Source organism: Pterocles gutturalis, unplaced genomic scaffold (assembly GCF_000699245.1).
Source record: "Pterocles gutturalis isolate BGI_N339 unplaced genomic scaffold, ASM69924v1 scaffold42389, whole genome shotgun sequence".
Classification (NCBI taxonomy): Eukaryota; Metazoa; Chordata; class Aves; order Pterocliformes; family Pteroclidae; genus Pterocles; species Pterocles gutturalis.
Window position 1 is genome coordinate 130913 of NW_010132321.1, and position 17333 is coordinate 148245.

Here is a 17333-nt window from a genome sequence, read left to right on the forward strand (position 1 = left end):
TTGCAAGTTTTCTTGGTTTTTTTTTTTTAACTGATTGACCTAAGTGTGTTTTGAAGCAGTAATGAATTCAAGATGATCCCTTAACTTATCAAAAACAGCATCTAAATCATCGCCCAGTGTTTCAATTGATTTAATGACACCCAGATGAATTTATTAAAGGACACCTGGGCATTCCCCAGGAAGGAAAAATTGCAGTGCATGGCCTATAACCCCGAGATGCGATCCCCTCTCCCTTTCTACAGGTCACCCAGCCTGGCACAGCAGTGCAGACAGGGGGAGAGGCAGTGGGGCAGGCAGCAGGGCACGCAGACCCATCTTTGTCACCTGTCGGAGCACAAGGAGGCTGCCCCGGTCACGAGATGGGACTTTATAGAGGCAAGAGGAAGGAAAGGTGCAGTAAAGCCACGTGGAAGGAGGAAAAACAATAAACAGAAGGAAGTGAAGCAAGGAAAGAAAACATTGGCAGGGAGAGGAAATAAAAAGGAGATTCCCCATAGATAAGGCAGGGGGGAAGAGGCAATAACAGAGCGCTGACAGACTCTTTTACTGGGTAGCACAGCTTCTTGGCAAGCTCACGAGCAGGACCATGCGAAGGCACAGCTACTCATGTTTGCTTCTCCCACCAGGACCAGCAGAGGAGGGAGTATTTTTCAGTTTTGGCAGAGCTGAACCATCCTCTTTGTAGGATGCAAAGCGACTACTGGCATCGGCAACTTTTTCAGATGTGAAAAAAAGATCCCTGGGAGTCCTCTCCTGGGCTGCTTTGCCCATATAATCTTTTCCACCCTGAGCATCGTGGAAATAAACACTCTTTATCCCTAATGGTTCAGTTAACAGTAGTACAGCTCGTTTCTAAAACAAACCCTTTGAAAGGCCCCAGAAGGATCTGGGGACATTCAAGAGCTGCAATATCCTACAGGAGACACACATCTCAACCCTCTCTTGCGTACTGTCGAATTCTTCCTACTATTTTTACTGCTACTGGAGTTAGGAAAACATTTCACTGGGGGTTTATCATTCCACCACCAAAATTATAAACTATTTAGACCAGTCAGGGTTTGCTCTCAGCCTTTCAGGCACCATCAGACTTTTCCTCACTGCAATAAGAGGTCTCGTAACTCACCAAGCAATACCATTTCTTGGTGTTTTATTTTTACTTCCATCTACTCCATTATGCAACGCTGCCCCATGGAACAGGCAAGGCACAAGTTGCAGGAGGGCAGCTATGCCGGCTGCCTCCTCTTTAACACAATTAGCTGCTGGAGGGTATCCCTCTGCCAAGACCAGCTGAAAGGATGCAGGAAGAGAGCCATCTTGGCACGGTCCTCCCAGGGAAAAAATAAGAAAAGGCTGAGCTCATCAGTCACCAGCGAGAAGGACAAAGTAAAACTGTCTGCGGAGAGCGAATCTAGCAAGCAAACTCTAAAGCAACGGGAGAGGCCTCGCTAACGGGCAGGAGATGCCTGTATTTTTGGCATGCAGCTTTGTTTTGAAAGCTGTGCCGGTCTGGCTAGGGCATGGTGGAGGTAAGAGGAGAAGAACAAAGAGGTAAGGCCAAATACAAGCAACCATCCTTGCTAATGGCATGCACTGGTCATTGGAACACCCCTTGTTGAGCTCTTACTGGCGTCCTGTCAGGGAAGGGAAGGGCTCACCTCTTAAGCACGGTCTACTATTATTTATAGGTAAGACGATTAAGAGCCCTTAGTGACTGTGGTGCTTCTGAGACAGGTCTTAAAGATCTCACCCAGTTCTACAATAATCTTTGATTAGCCACTAATTCAGCAGCAGAGTGCTTGTGTATTCAGGGTCTGCAGGCGCCGCATTTGGAAAGCCACGGATCAGCATAAAGCCGTCACGATCGGCGTTATCAGCATAGAGTTTAAGGGGGAAAACAGAGAAGACCACCTGCTGTATTTAGCCCAGCCAGATGTGCTGTGAATAGGGCAGAGATAGGGACATGGTGCGCTGCAGGCAGCAGTGGGTGTGCAGGCAGAGCCCCAGTGCTGAGCTGAGGGTGAAGGGAAGGACTGAGCCACATCTACACCTCCTTGACATGCCACTACAGGCTGGCGCTTCCTTTGTTTTTCGGCTTCACCATAGTATCAGGAACCAGAGGCTAAAAGCCAACTTTATCTACTGAACTCAGACTGGCTGTTGGCTGTGTAGGTACACAAAAGGCAACACTAAAGCAAAAGGCTCCGGCCTTTGCTTCATTTTCAAAACTTAAAACACACACATGCAAAACCACCACTTTGATCAGAGGACCTGCAGCACTTCAGACAGCACTGAAAGGAGAGATGCACGGACTTTGCAGAACTCTTCCATATCCTTCTCATTCACATGGATATTTTGTTCAGGCTGGAGCCATTTCCTCGCTTGTCACAACTTTTCAGAGAGTGTCCCCCAAAGAGCTGACCACAGAGGCAGCAGGCAATAAGTAATGCAGACCGAAGCTTCAGGCAACCCGGGATCCAAGTGACACCGCAGGCTGCCACACTAACAAATGCAGCGTACGCAGTTACATCACAGCTCATGCAGTTACATCACTCCTCTATGGGGATTTATGTCAACTGGCTGAACAGAACTAAACACATGCACCCTTCCTTTCTGGAGACTTGAGAGCTTCCAGGACAGCCAAAAAAAATCTTTGTCTAGTGAGCTTGTGAGGTGGCAGAGGGGGCAATAAGGCATATTCACTGTAGATAAAAAAGCAAGAGAGGGGGAGAAATCTTTGATGGTGTGTGTGTTTGGGGCTTTTTGGTTCTAAGATTTTGATATCTTTCCAAGGGGTGAAGTTGTTCAGGAATTTTAATATTAAAAGCAACACAGTTGAGGAAGACTGACACTTCTTTCCTCTGAAGAGTTAAAGGAGAAAAACTTACTGAGGCTTCAAGGGGAGAAATGGGATTTGTCTTATGAATGTCATTATTTACTCTACAGAGACAGAGAAGTCTGGCCCTGACAAAAGGCAGGGGATAGCACTGCTCAGAAGTTCCTTACAGAAGCTTTGACTCTCTGTCCTGCCCAACTCAGGGCAGCTAGACCATCTTTCATCTGTATATTAGATGCGTTTTGGATTCACGCTGACTGTTGGGCAGCTTTTCAAACAAAAAATAAGTCTGCCATCAGAAAAGAAAGGGGATCGCAAGCTGAGTTCTGACATTACCGTCTATGATCGGATCATTATGATGTTCATTTCTAAAATGCATTTTCCCCAAAACAACTTGTACACAAGCCAAGTTTCTTTCTTGAAAATCAGCTCCATCTGTGAATCGAAATCAAAGGTGAATTCTCAACTGGTGGATGACTAACACTGGTCGAAACTTCCTGGGGTTAATTTTCTTAATAGGTTATTCCAGCAAGTAAGACAAAAATAATTTAGGATTCTTTTTATGGGAATTCGCCGCTGTTGCACAGGTCACATATTAAAGCTGGAGACAACAGAAAATGCAGGGCTGTTTGTCAGCCTAGAGAGCTGAGACTTCTCACGAAGAAGTAGGAGATGGAGAAGGAACCTGACAATCCATCCAGAGTTTCAACATTTCTTCAGAAATGTTTCCTTTTGGCCGTGATGGGCCGGTAATGACTGACCATCAAGAACTTCTAATGGACCATCCTAACCAGCCATCTTGGGACTTTTGTTTTCCTGACTCCTCCCGTCCCAAGTTAATAAATAGAGAGCTTAAAAACAAAAGAGGCAGACTCTTAGTTATGCTAATTTTACCTCCTTGGCTATTTGGACGGTGATAGTGAATGTGATAAGCCACTAAAGATAACAGGCTGCAGAAGCTTCACAGAATACAAAGCGACCTGAACCTAAATGTATAGACTGGATAACGTTCTGCATATGCTGAGGAAAAGTTACCCCAAGGTCAGCCCCGCAGAGGTGTTAAAGAGATAGCTGAGTAGATGCACAAGAAGCTTAAAAAAGGTGTGGAGTAGCATTTCTGTATCCACAAAGAAAAAAAAAAAAAAAAGCTTATTATCTATACTGGGAGCACAGGAACTAAGCACCCTGATTGTTCTGTGAAGGAAACTAAACTAATTCAGGATTAAAAAAAAAAAAATAAAAATCCAAAGTACCAAACGAGTAGATAAGAGTTTAACAGTTCAGCAAACAACATTCTTATATAGCATATATAAGACTCGCACACCCAATCGCTGCAAAAGCCTGAAGTGCTCTTAAAAGTCACCCCGCTCAACAAGACAAAGCCCACTCTTTTGGCTCAACTCTAAGGACCCGGAGCTTCTACGAGCAGGGCTGAAGCTCAAGTATCACTCCTTCCTGCCCTGCAGCTGTGAGTTTCACAAACTCTCTAAAAAAAACCAAAAAACCATAAAGCACAATTTATTGAAATTCCCAGAAGGAAAAAAGACAAAACAAACTTACACTGAATTTGAGTTGCAACAAAAGTGTGCCCCCACTGCTTTATTACCCCGAGTCCTACATGCCCCTGCCCAAGGACCAGCAATGAGGAGGGCAGCATGCAGGAGGATCCTGGCACCGTTTCATGCAGGATGGGGAGGATAAAGGAGAGGCATAAGGAGAGAGGGAAGAGGCGCTTCCTCCCACCACCGTGGCCAAAGAAACCACCGAGGACCCGATGCTGGGCTGGGGGTGCTGCTAACCTGGTTCCATCCTGAGCGCTGCAGTTGACGTCTGCCCCATACTCGAGGAGATGCCGCACGATGCTCAGCCAGCCTCTGGCACAGGCCTCGTGCAGGGCACAGTAACCCGCGTTGTCACGATGATTCACATCACACACCTTGTTTTCCAGACAATACAGAACCACTTCCTGGAAATGGGAGGGAAACACAGATAAATTGAGTTATTTCTTGCTGCAGGGATACCCGTGCTTCTCTTCTTGAAGGAAAAGGAGGGGAAAAAGGGCAAAACACAAACCCCCTACACCATGCCTCTTTGAGACAGATCAGTCAAGAGGAAAAGAACAGAGGGAGCTGCTGAAAATCAATTTATTCAGGAGACACAGCAGAGACCACGACTTCCCATGAGCAGACTAGCTTGGGCAAAGCAGCACCAAGACCTCTGCACCCCGCAGGGACCTTGCCACAGCCCCCAACGTCAGGAATTGCTGCAGAGGGGCAACGTGCAAATTTCGCAGACAAAACCCACAGCTTTCCACTTCTCAAAACTTCCATGCGTAAAGCTAGCAGGAACGTTTTTACTCTTACATCTGCATTTTTTAGCAGAAAATTCTGCAAGCACAACAGCAGCACAGCCAACGTCAGTTTGATTTTAAAAAGAAAAAGCGCGTGACCTGAAACAAAACACATTTAAGACACACAAAGGATGGTTTGCTATCAGGGAAAAAAAAAAAAAAAAAGCCCAGCTCTATCAAGATCGGGGAAATCCCATTTTCACCCACCCTGGTTTTCTGCATGCAGAACGAAAGCCAGGCGCCAGGTTCCAATAACGAGCCCGGCACCGTGGGAAGCCATGTGAATTTAACACAATTCATCTTGCAGTCAAATATACCACGGTCGAGAGCCTAGCCCAGACTCAGCTCTACGCTGTTGTGAAGCCTTGAAACAATGACTGCTCCATCACTCAACCCAAAATTTAGGATGGTGCGAGCCTTCCTCAATTCGTCTCAGATGCAAAAGAAAAAAAACAAAAACAAAAACAATCCGCATTTCTAAGTGATGCTGCATGTATATAACAGCCCCCGCATTCCCAGATTAGTGGCAAGCCATTAATTTTGCATTTGCTCCTCTCGAAGGCTGAGCAACACCCTCGGAAAAGCAGGATACGGCGTGGAGGCGGTGAGTGTTTGCTTTGCCAAAGCAAGAGAATAAAACAACTGCCGGGTGCGACGCATTTATTCTTCGCGTTTCAAAATCTACTGGAAAGCCCACAATAATCTGTGCTCTGGGTATACCTGACCCGAGAGCGGTATCCAGGATACAGCATGAAGCTGCTCTTTTAGCAGGCCCTCACTAACCAGGCTAAAGCGGGGAACTAATGAGCTGCCCGTCCCAGGCACCAGAGCATCCTCCTCACCTACGACCGGGACGGAGCGGTCCACCACCCACCGGTTTAACCTGGGATCCCCACAGTCCCACCTCTTGCAAAACAGGGGCTCTATACGTTCCTGCTAATCAGCCCAAAGGCCAAAAATCATCCAGAAAAGACGCTCTTTATCCTGCAATCGCTCTATCCCATAAGAAAGGGCTGTGTGAAACTATACCCTGGAGGTAGGAATTTTCCTTCAATACCAAACCACCCCACCAGGCAAATCAGCAGATGGATATAGGCGCAGATGGATATAGGTGGCAGAAGCGGCTGCCCTATTCAGCTCCACTTTTAGCGTTCAGTTACCATCTAAAATAGATTCTGCAAATCAAAATAAAGGAACACCTTTCATCCATTTTTGTGAAAAGAAAAAGCTCGTCCTAGGGCAGAATACCTACTACTGGACGAAAAGGCTGATTTTGTCGGGCAATTCTGTGTTAAGAGGCTATAAGAAGAATGTCATTAACCACAAAATGTAACCATAAAGACCATAAAACTCTACATTGTTAATTAATTAAATGCCTCATTAACTTTTTTTAACATGATTTATTCAATTTACAAAAAAAATTAGCCATCACTGCTAAATACAGGAACATGTGGTGCCACAAACACACTTTTGGTTTCACAGGCATCTCTCACTAATGTTAGAGAAAGGCTGTGAAAGTGCCACGAGGCAATTTAATGTCTGTTCAGGTGCTCTGTTTAGACCAGCAATCTGCAAATCACTTGCAGTTAATCCAGAGAGTCAAGCTAGCATGTCACCAGCCAAGATACGTGCCAGTGCCGCTTCTGCTGGCTGCAGTTCATTAGCCAAACTGCAAACAGCAACGTCAAAAGTGCATGCAAACATGCGTGCTCCAGCCTCGTGTAAAAAGAGGTGCCCTTTGCTTTAGTCTCTCCCGTGCTCTGCAGCAGCTCCTGCCCCTTTTCCAAGGGAACGGGTCAGCATCCTCCTGCACATCCCCCATGCCCTGCACATGCCCTGCTGCCCTGGCAGCCCACACTGCCGCCAAGAGGCACTATTCCATTCCACCCAACCTCAAAACACAGCCCTTGCGGAAGGCATTAAAACGTTAGCCATAACGCTTCCCTGCAGCACTGTGCCAAACCTCAGAAGTGACGCTGTCCCCTGGCAGGGCACAGGAGCCCCAAGGTAGCTGTGCAACAGCAGGACAATGATCAGGAGCTCCTGCAGTGGTGCCACTAGGGACCCAGGGATGGAACCTCATGCGAGGCATCCTCAGGGCAAACCCTCTCCCCCTGCCTGCGTAAGCCCTGTCTTCATGAGTGTTCAAACCCCATGGAAACAAACACCATCTTTTCCCCTACCCACACACCACACATTCCTCTAATTTCCCTGCATTCCCAGGCAGGATTTAATCCCAAATTCACCAGAGAACTTTCCAAGTCCAGACACACATCAAAAAGCAACAAGCAGCACAAAGACAGCCAGTGCTTCCTCTCCCATCAAATTCATTACGCAAGCCTTTTGTAATTTTTTTCCCCAAAAAGACTTTACGCTCCCTATAATTCTCCCTTGACAAAAAGTAAATTACAGTTTTAAGACCACTATTATCTCAAGTCATTTGTTTCAAATGGGGGAAACAGAATGGATTCGTGAGTGCCCATACCCTAGGACGGGTTGCAAACATCCTGATGGAGCAAGGCCTGGTGCAGAAGCCTAGAGAAGGAAAGGCAAAGCTTCTCACTAGCTTCAGAGGGGTTTTGCTCAGATTGTATGGATTTCCAGAGTCAAAGACCATTTGCCACACTGTCTTTAAGCAGCCTTGTTGGCTGCAGCCCTGCAATTTATCTGACCAGACACAAGCCACATTTGTCCTTCGACATTTCACTCGCACATCAGCTTTTACACGCAAAACCATAAATGCTCACGTCCTCCTTCCCGCAACTATCTGGGGCACATCCATACTGTGCAACTGAGAGTGGGGCAGAGGCACCCAAGTTAGCAGCATTTGGGCTCCCCATGGGTCCAGGAGTGAAACATACAGATCACCAGCATCTTCGCGTGCCAAAGGTGCCAGCGCTGCCTCTGGGTTTGAGGTCAGATCTCTGCACGGCCGCCGGGCATCCCTGCTGCAAAGGCAGGCAGGCTGCCAAGGGCAGGCATCAGCTCACCCGGTCTCAGGGCAGAGCTGTTGGTGCTGCTCTGCCCCATAACAACATCCCTTTTGCTGTCACTGCTCAGCGCTGGCCTGTGGTGCCAGCCACTTCCAGCTCTGATTCCAGCACCAGCACTCGGCATCCCTTTGCAAGCCATAGCCTCAATGGCACAGATTAATTTGCCTCCTCTGTGATGGGGCTGACGAGGGGCTATGAGGCTGCTTGCTGCCATCCCAGCAGCTATGAGAAGCCCCCACGTGCCTGTGAGTTTCCAGCACTCCCACTTCAGCATCAGCCCCCCATCATCACCCTGCAGCCACCAGAGGTTGCTGCCCCGCTAACAGGGACAGCAGAAAACAGATGTGTGCAGCTGCCACAGGTCACAGACCAGCAAATTACCTTGACCCATCAAGATTATTATTTTTTTTTTTAAACAGAGGAATTTGTAACATCTTGGCCATTCTATTTTTTTCTGGAGAGAGAGGAAATTCAGCTTTCTACTAACTGCGGTAGTCTGGTAACTAGCAAGAAAAACACCACAGCTACAGAGCTTCCATGGCTGACCAAACTATCACAGCTCACCAGAGGCCAAATGAAACGCCTACAGGGCAGCGCAGCCACCCACCACTCCAAGCTTTGAAAGATACAGACAACGCCAGATCCCTGCAGCAGCTCAGGCACAGGGACCAGGCTCTCCACTTCTGCCCCACTCAGCTCGCCTGCCCTGCGCTCTGCCAACAACTGGACCCAGTGCTGTACTGTCAACGCTGCCCAAACGGTCAAGTCAAACTGTAGGAATATTTAAGCCTATTAAAAATGTGGTGTTCACTTGAACTTTTGGGTGAATCAGAAAATACAAATCCCCAATCAGCTGATGATGGGAAAGCATGGTGAGCACAAAAGGCTAACCCAGCACCCCAGGACCCCCACCTTGGCGAGCCTGGGCATCCCCAGCTTTCTGCAACCAGCCCACTAATGGCCAATGCTCCAGAGAGCTCCCACTATCAGCAAAGCAAACAGAGAGCCCTCAGCCCATCGCTAAGTTTCGGAGCTGCTCCCATTGAGCTGTGCTCAGCGGAGCATGCTGGGCACAGAAAGCAAAGTGCACAAGCATCCCACGGCAACCTGCTACACTCAAGCGGTACCGACAGACACTGCACAGGAAGAAAAATCGCTCCGATACCTTGGAGCACATGCTACAGCACATTTTAATTTTGGATCCATAGGAAAATATAGGTCCATAGGAAATTACATCCTTTAAATTATGGAGATTACCATAGCAACGTTGTAACAACCACTTCTCCTCCTCCTAGCTAGAGCTGAAGTGCCCTGGGTTAGGAGAAGCCTTTGTCTAGGGTAAACAAAACCTCTCCAACAAACCCTGCCTTCCAGAGCTGGAGAAAGCCTCTCTCCACACAAAGCTCTGCAGCCGTACAAAGGGCATTTCAAGGTTTCAACAAAGCCCTGAGGCTGGGCAGGCCCCAGGCTGATGCCACCTTCCAGCAAGGGGCTCAAGCCCAGTTCTGAGGTCCAAGCCATCCGCTCACTGCCAAAGCGAACCCTGCAGCCGCGCTGAAGGCAGCAATCGCTCCCTGCAATGAAAAACCTCTTTGCAAGATCTGAAGTTGAGCAACAATGACACTCATACCTGTATGCCCATATTTCCCCAATAAAAGCGTGCTTCAAAACACCGGAGCTAGGGGATTCATCGGTTTCTGATTTTTGTAGCAACAGGGGGCCATTTCATTAGACAACATTGTTCCAGCTATGCCAAGCAGCTCCAGACTCTGAGCATAAAGCATGCAGAGCGCTCCTACGATGCATCTGATCATGCAAGAGGACACTCCAAGCGCTACATCCTGTGTCACATACCAGATACTCCTTGGAGAAAAGAACAAAAAATAAAACCCTTCTGCCTAAACTACACGTTCTTCACAAATAACAAAAGCAAAAATCGTACAGCTCATTAAAGATCACCATAAAGACTACTTTAAAAAAAAAAAAATACATTCACTCAGTTTGCAGATGGCTTATATTTAAACAGAAGCGAGGGTTACCAATAAAACTTTACCCTTTGCTCGTTCACACAGGATGCTGCTTACCCTGTATCCCCGCCAGCTGTGGGGACCCGTTCCCGCAGTGATCTGCCCCCAGATTCAGCATGCTGGGGAAGAGAACACAGCAGGGGAAGGGAATGCAGCAGGTCGGGGGGGCCCGCAAATTTCAACAACCAAACTCAAAGTTCCTGCTTTGCAAGATTTCCACCTATAAAAATGGAAAGAGGGTTTGAACCTCATGCTGGGTGGTAAGAGACCCTTACCTCGTACCCCAGGCGCGCCGCCCGCTGCAGCAGCGTTTCCCCCGCGTTCTTATTGACAATAAGCCTCCGCGCTTCAGGTGGCATGGGCCGGCTCGGGGTGGTCTCCTGAGGGGGGCTTGCAATCGGCAGCTGTGCAGGCTGCGAGACGGGTAGCAACGAGGGAATCTGCTGCAGGCGATCATATGGCTTCTGCTCGTATGGCTTGGCTGGCGAGGAGTCGCAGTCTGAAGTAGGCTCCGGTCGCTTCCTGACTTTCCTTGCTACCATGACCTGTCAAAACCATTATTGTGGAGGTTTTTTTACCCTCAATTTTACAATACAGCGATGGGATTGTATTTTGCCAACAAAACATCACACTTTTCTACCCATATTTAATTTTTCAACAAAGACCTGCTACAGCTTTTAAGTGCAAGACTCCTCACCCTTGCAATAGTGCCTTTGCGTTAAGAACAGCAAATACAAAATGTGCAAGTTAAGAACAGCAAATACAAAATGTGCAAAGCATCCTTGGACAAATCTGAATGCAACCCCCGCTACCCTGCATGCATGACAGCGCATTAGTTTCAAGCAGGCTGGCTCTGCCTTCTGAGAGGCTGGTGGACAATTAAGTCTGAATAAAGATACCTTATCTTCAGCATTTTCGATATCTGTGGTGTCATCCCCTGTCAGAGATGACCTCCTTCTCCTCTCCTGCAGTGCCAAGTGTTTTGTTTTACACTGACGTTTCCCTGATGGCTTCTCGCACTCGCTGTATTTCTGCAGCAGAGATGCATGTTGGAAATCCTCCTCTTCGTCTGTGTACAGCCCATCTGTCTTCCGGCTTTCTTTAATTTTCTGCTGTTTGGCAGCCAACCTCGAGGCTGGAGTACAGCTTGGCTGAGCCTGCCTTTTGCTGTTTGCATTGGTGGATGAAAGGCTCTTCATGTGCGGAGACACTGGGAATACGGGCAAGCCTAAAGGGGAAGGAAAGGCATTACACGTTGCATGGTGTGTTAAAAGGAAAACGCATCGCTAGCACTTAACACAAGCTCCTCGACTGCTTAAGAGATCTACCAATTACATTTTGAAATCATTAATATTTTAAGCGTCCCACATTCAAATCGCAAACAGCATCTTGCCAGTTAACATTTACATTAACAGTTATAACGCTCTGATAAAAATCACTAAACGCAATGCCCCTCGCCGGGTGCCGGGGCACCGCGAAGGCCATCGGGTGCCGCGCCATGCTGCCGCAGCCCAGCCACCGTGGGCAGAGCGGAAAGCTGCCGCTGCACCATCTGGCTGGGGGAAAAACTCGCCTCCTTACCTGGAACTGCTTTATCTGAAGGGGAACCAACTCCTCCAGCAGCCTGGGCCCAGCTGGGCTTGTCCGCCGTGGGCGAGGTGCAGTGGCAGGGCAGAGAGAGAGATGGCAGGGGAGGAGGGGAAAGCAGGAGTGCAGATGAGGGCTGAACGGGACAGCATGAGGAGAATGTTGAGGTTAGTCCTAAGATGGCAGTTGGTAGCATTTTTACTAGAAAAGCAAACCAGAGAGGAAAGGCTGCTCAAGGAGCCGTCCCTACAGAAGCCCTGTGCAAAGCCTCTATCAAGAAGCGCAGGCACTTTGCAAGAAAAGCAGTCAGCTGTATTTTCCCCGAGGACTCTGACCAGAAGCGAGTCTCTCTGTGAGACCAGGAAGCCTTGGGACATCAGGGATCTAAGGCCAGTGCTGTGATGCCCACGGCAGGACACCGGCAAGGCTGGGTTTTCTCTGCGGGTTAGCTCCAACAAGTTGAATCCCACAATCTGGGCCACATGCAAAAAGCATGGTTACTTTTTTTTTTTTTCAGAGTGCAAGCAGGTTTACAACAAAACAAGGACAGGAAAGTTGACTTTTTATAGTCTGAATTTCCCTTGGGAAGAGAATTGAGGTGACCTCAGAACCAACTCCTCTGCAGAAAAATGAATTAAAGGTTGCTGGAAAAGATGGGACACTTCAGCCAAACAATACCACACCACTGAGGGAAGGTGCGAAAAAAACCCTGAGCACTTGAAAGAGGCTCCTCTGCTCCGAGAAGTCTCTGAAGTGATGCTACTTTCAGAACAGAAGAGATGGCAGGAGCAAATAAGGCAGCTGCTCAGAGAAGAGAGACCTTTATTTAAAGAGACTCGATCCAGAGCCAGAAAAAAAGAAAAAAAAATCTAGAATCCTCTCAGTGGGCAGCTTCACACTTTTGTCTTCCTTTAAATAGATCTGTGAAAGCAACTTGCAGAAGGCTTTCTAGATTAAAGATGAAAACAGAAATCCCTCAGTTCTTTCAAGCCACTTTCTAGAAAAAGATGCATACCACGGCTTGCCAAGCAGATGTCAGGGAATTTACGGGACACACGATGTGCAGATTGTTCAGCAAAAATCCAGTAGGTTTTTCAGGCTTTGCAATCCTGAAGGAAGGCGCCTAGTCGTAGGCTGGGCCTACGGATGCAAAGCTGTCTTTCCAACTCTGCAGACAGCATGAAGTACAGAGTGTTTAATTCTCCTGGTCCCAACTAACCTAATTGGAGTAGCATGTGAAAAGCCCGATTCCAGTACAGAAGTATCATCATTATCTCCTTAATCACTTACTAAAAAAATTGCGAAAATGGAAAGGGAAGTAAGCAACTGCTGCACATAGAAAAACAAGAATAGAAAGAAAAAAAACCCCACAGGTCTGGACAACAGAAATATTGAAAGGATGAAGGAAAATAAAACACAGGAAGAAAAGCCTATCTCAAAGAACTGCAGGCTTTCCCATGCAGGGATGCCGAGGCAATAAAAGGAGAAGTTTAATCACCACCAAAAAATGTGTACTCCTGCCTGCAAGCTCCACGTAAACTCTGTGCTCCGCTTTGACCCTCCACAGCGGTGACAGCAGGCACCAGGCTAAACATGCGTCGCAGTCAAGGGACGGAGAGTAGCAACGCTATGCCCAGGAGCTTCAGGATCAATAACATTGCAAGAGGCCAGCACTATCCAGAAAAAGCCAAGCATCAGCCTGGGAAATGCAAGGCACACAGGCAGAAAAAAGGCAAGCGGTTAATTCTGGAATCCCATCCCATCTTTCTGACCACTACACACGTGAAAGGAGAAGAAAAACAAGAGTGGGCAGGAATATCCCCAAATATCCAGGAAAAAAAAACACAAAAATAAAAAGAAAGAAAGAAAGAAAGAAAAAACCAAAACCAAAAACCCCAAAAAACTGAGGCCTCTGACTGATGTGGGTTGTGGCGACACTGACTCAGAGCAGGACCTGCCTCCCCTCCCGCAGGACCAGGCTGCAGAAAGGTCCACACGCAAAAACAGCTGCTGCCGCGTCACCTGAACGCTCGCTTGTTCAGCTCCCACCCCAGCAGCTGCCTCCACCTGTATGCAAAGCCAACAGCCTGCCTGCAACCCAAGGCGGCTCCGAGGGCAGGCAGTGGCTTTCCCAGTGGGCGAGATCCTCCCGGCTCCCGTCCTCAGGGCTTTTGTTTCCCTGCCGCCCAGGTTTTCTCCTCATGGCGGGTGAGCAGCTGTGGCTCCCTGGGGGACTGATGGAAGAGCTGGCTACCGCACCACCAGCAGCACAGGGAGGTTATTGCTCAGCTGGGACCCCAGCAGAGACTGTGGCTCCCACCTTGGCCAGGGGTCCAAGCAAGTGGCACGACACCCTGAGGCTGCAGGCATCCCCACACTCATGGACCTGCTGTATCCTGGAGAGCCAGCAACAGGCGTCATCACCTCGCAAGCGGGATGAGGTAGGGCCCTGATATTATTTCAGGGAAGCCACATCCTGGCTCTCATGGTTCTGACCCGCAAGGAGGTGACAGCCAGAAGAGTCACCAGAGGAACATTTCCAGCAGCCACTGACGGCTTGGTCACCCAGCCAGAAGGCACTGACCAGCGGATAGAGCGGTGACAGCCTGGTGGCAGCTTCCAACGCAAAGCGTGACTCCTCCCACACTAAAATCCCAGATTGAACACAGATGGAGCAACAAGCCCAGACGTCAGCACCCTCCGTCTATCCGGAGATTTGCAGGCACAGGCAGCAAGTCATCCTGCTGTTAGACTAAGGCTTTGCGGGCGCAGGGGCAGACCTCAATGCCCTGTTAGAGCCTGCTTCTTGGGATACAACCAGCTTTCAGAGACTGACACATTCGCAGGCAGTGCTGGCACCAGGAACAGCTCTCCCCAGCCCCAGAGCTAAAGAAAGCTGCAAGTGACAGGGTATATTCTCATATTCACAGTATCTGCTTGTTTAGGAGAAGTTTGAGGACTAGTCCTGGGCAAGAAAGACAAGTTGGAAGTCTCTATCCCCACACGACTGTCATGCAGAGGATGCTCTGTCACACAATGGGGAAAAATGTCCTCATCCTAGTGAACTAAGAAAAAGGAGATTCAAAGGTTTACACTTCAATGGGGCTGGAGAAGCAGCAGCAAAGTGATCTGAAGGATCTCCAGTGCCTCTGCACAATGAATGGCAAGGCATAATTTATCCAGGTTTATGGGTTTTATAGCAGCTTCCTAAACCAAGAGGTTTTTCATAACCATGGGGAGACTAAATCTGAATGCCTTTGGGAATGACGCATAAATTGGGAGCCACCTTTTTTTCTTTCCCGAGGTCATATGTTAGAGAAGCTTGGCACTGCCACAGGAGGCTTTGCAGGGGAAAGTTAGAGCATCCTTACACAATGCAGCTTCTTGTTAGTGACCCTCGTTTAATCTCTACAAGGTATCTCTTTCTGAAAGTACAAAGGGGAGCAGGTGATGGGCAGGGATGTTTGAGCCAATACCATGCTCACCAAGGCAGCACATAAAGTGAGGGAGTAAGAGTCAAAGCTCCTTTTAAACTAAGTTTTGATCTCCTGCTCCAGGAATCCTTTTGGAGAACCTTCCCCATCAATAAGCATCAAAGTTTGGCATGTTCTGCCCTCAGATAATCCTACCAAGGGGAAAGATGGGTGAGGAGCTTTAGGACAGAAGGAAAGCCAACACTTCTGCCTGTAACCATTTCAGAGATGCTACCCAGGAAAATTCCCACTGGTACAGGATGATCTGGACCCGTTCCTTACCATGGATTGGGACAAGAGGATCCACTCTCCTCATGCTTCTCCCTTTCAAGGGCATCTCAGCTAAACTACAGGTTAGGCCAGCTGGCAGGTGAATCTCTATCAGTCTGATGAAGCTCCCAGGTCTGTGAAGGAGAAAGGAGCCCCAATGTCCAACTGGGAGCTCCCTCTCCCAGAAACAACCTTTTGTCAAAAGCAGGCAGAGGACCCGAAGGGGTAAGAGGAGGAGAAGGACAAAAAGGAAAGTAACCAGTCCTCCAACCAAGCTCCATCAGCAAACGTCACAGGGAAGGGGAAAAGTAGCAGAGCAGACAACGCACCTGGGGGCTGAGGACAGTGGGGACAGGAGAGTAACCTGTCTGTCGGAAAGGGAAATTTAGCAGATCACCTCCACGGGCTCTCCCCCAAAATAGGAAATGGGCAGAAAAGGGGGAGAGGATGGGAAAAAGAAGGAAGCAGACTGAGGGGGAAAGAAGCAGCCAGAAATAAGTCAGGGAAAGCTGACATGCTTTGAGGAAACAACCCCTCAGGAGAGAGCTGCTGGGAAAGATCTCTGCCAAGGGGCTGGGGAGTGGGGTCACAGGGGATTACAGGACATGCACAGGATGAACAGCAAGGCATTCTCTTCAGGAGGAGGATGAGCTTTGCTCTTGTGCATATGCCCTGGGAAAGGCAGGGAAACCCAGCAGTGCTAAGGGTGCTGGAGGTGTTGGATTCCCGAGATCAAGAGCTGCTAGCTGTGCTGATGCTGCTTCAGAGGGTCACAGCTCCTCAAATCCTACATGTGGTTAAACGCTCTTACACCCACTAGCGCCTGCTTGCTCCCTCGCTCACCCAGAAGCATGCCCGCATTGTATGCCCCCCCTCCCAGCTCTCCTCTAGAGACATAAACTTCATCTTCACATTATCTATGAAAGAGTATTTAAAGCCAAAACACACACACACACACACAAACACAGAGTTATACATACATACACAAACACGTTTTCTTGTCTGCCAAATATTAGCTACAGTGCAATTCTTAAAGAGGAGGTGTCAGTCCTTATACAAATGGACATCTACAGAAATCATATATAATTTAAAGAAAAAAAAAAAAGCTCTCGACAATTCCTTAACATCGGTGGCAGCATGCGTCACTGTAAATGCTAAAGCCAGCTGGTTTCCCTAGTAGTCTCTGCATACCTTGTTCATTGTCACTTGTTTTGAGGGACTCTTCAGACCAACTTCTATTGCTTTTGGCCTCTGACCTTTTCTTGGTGTGCCTTTCTTCTGTGAAGTCTTTGACCTTTGCAGTGGCCTCTGGCTGAACAGCCTCAGCTAAATCTTTCCTGCTTTGCCGGCCCAACTTGCCGGACGGGGATCTCTCTGGTGACACCTGCTGCTCCCATAGTTCCCTAAGATGCTGCAGGTGACGCTGCTTTTTGGGATGGAGCCCTGTTAATTCAATGCACACCTTCAGGTTGGTCACCTCATTACAATTGGGCTCTTCTAAGTGGTTAGAGGAATTGTTTGTCATTTCCCTCTCAGGCCAGTCATCTAATGGAAAAATAACTAAAAATTAATCAAAAAGCCCCCTCAACTTAAAACAAAAGCTACATTTCACTTTCGGGGCATATAGTCTCAGCTTTACCACCACACTATGCATTTTAAAGGTTCGCTCATTAAGGGTTACATGCACTACAGTAACTTGCACCGCTGTGGCTACAGTGTCCAATGACTAGTGCTTTACCCTTATATACCAAGCTTTTTATATATACATATATATATACACATATATATACATACATATAT

General features: G+C 48.1%; 1 protein-coding gene across 1 annotated transcript in view; it reads right to left on the reverse strand.

Annotated features, from left to right (window-relative positions):
* Nucleotides 1-17078, reverse strand: part of LOC104467183 (BCL-6 corepressor-like) — a gene marked incomplete at its 5' end in the record, with an annotated part of 21160 nt that extends 4082 nt beyond the window's left edge. Inside the window, 4 exons of the mRNA XM_010080861.1 lie at nucleotides 4633-4799; nucleotides 10479-10748; nucleotides 11103-11431; nucleotides 16725-17078. Of these exons, the coding sequence (XP_010079163.1) occupies nucleotides 4633-4799; nucleotides 10479-10748; nucleotides 11103-11431; nucleotides 16725-17078 (1120 nt within the window). The remainder of the gene's footprint in view (nucleotides 1-4632; nucleotides 4800-10478; nucleotides 10749-11102; nucleotides 11432-16724) is intronic.
* Between the last annotated feature and the right edge of the window lie 255 nt (nucleotides 17079-17333).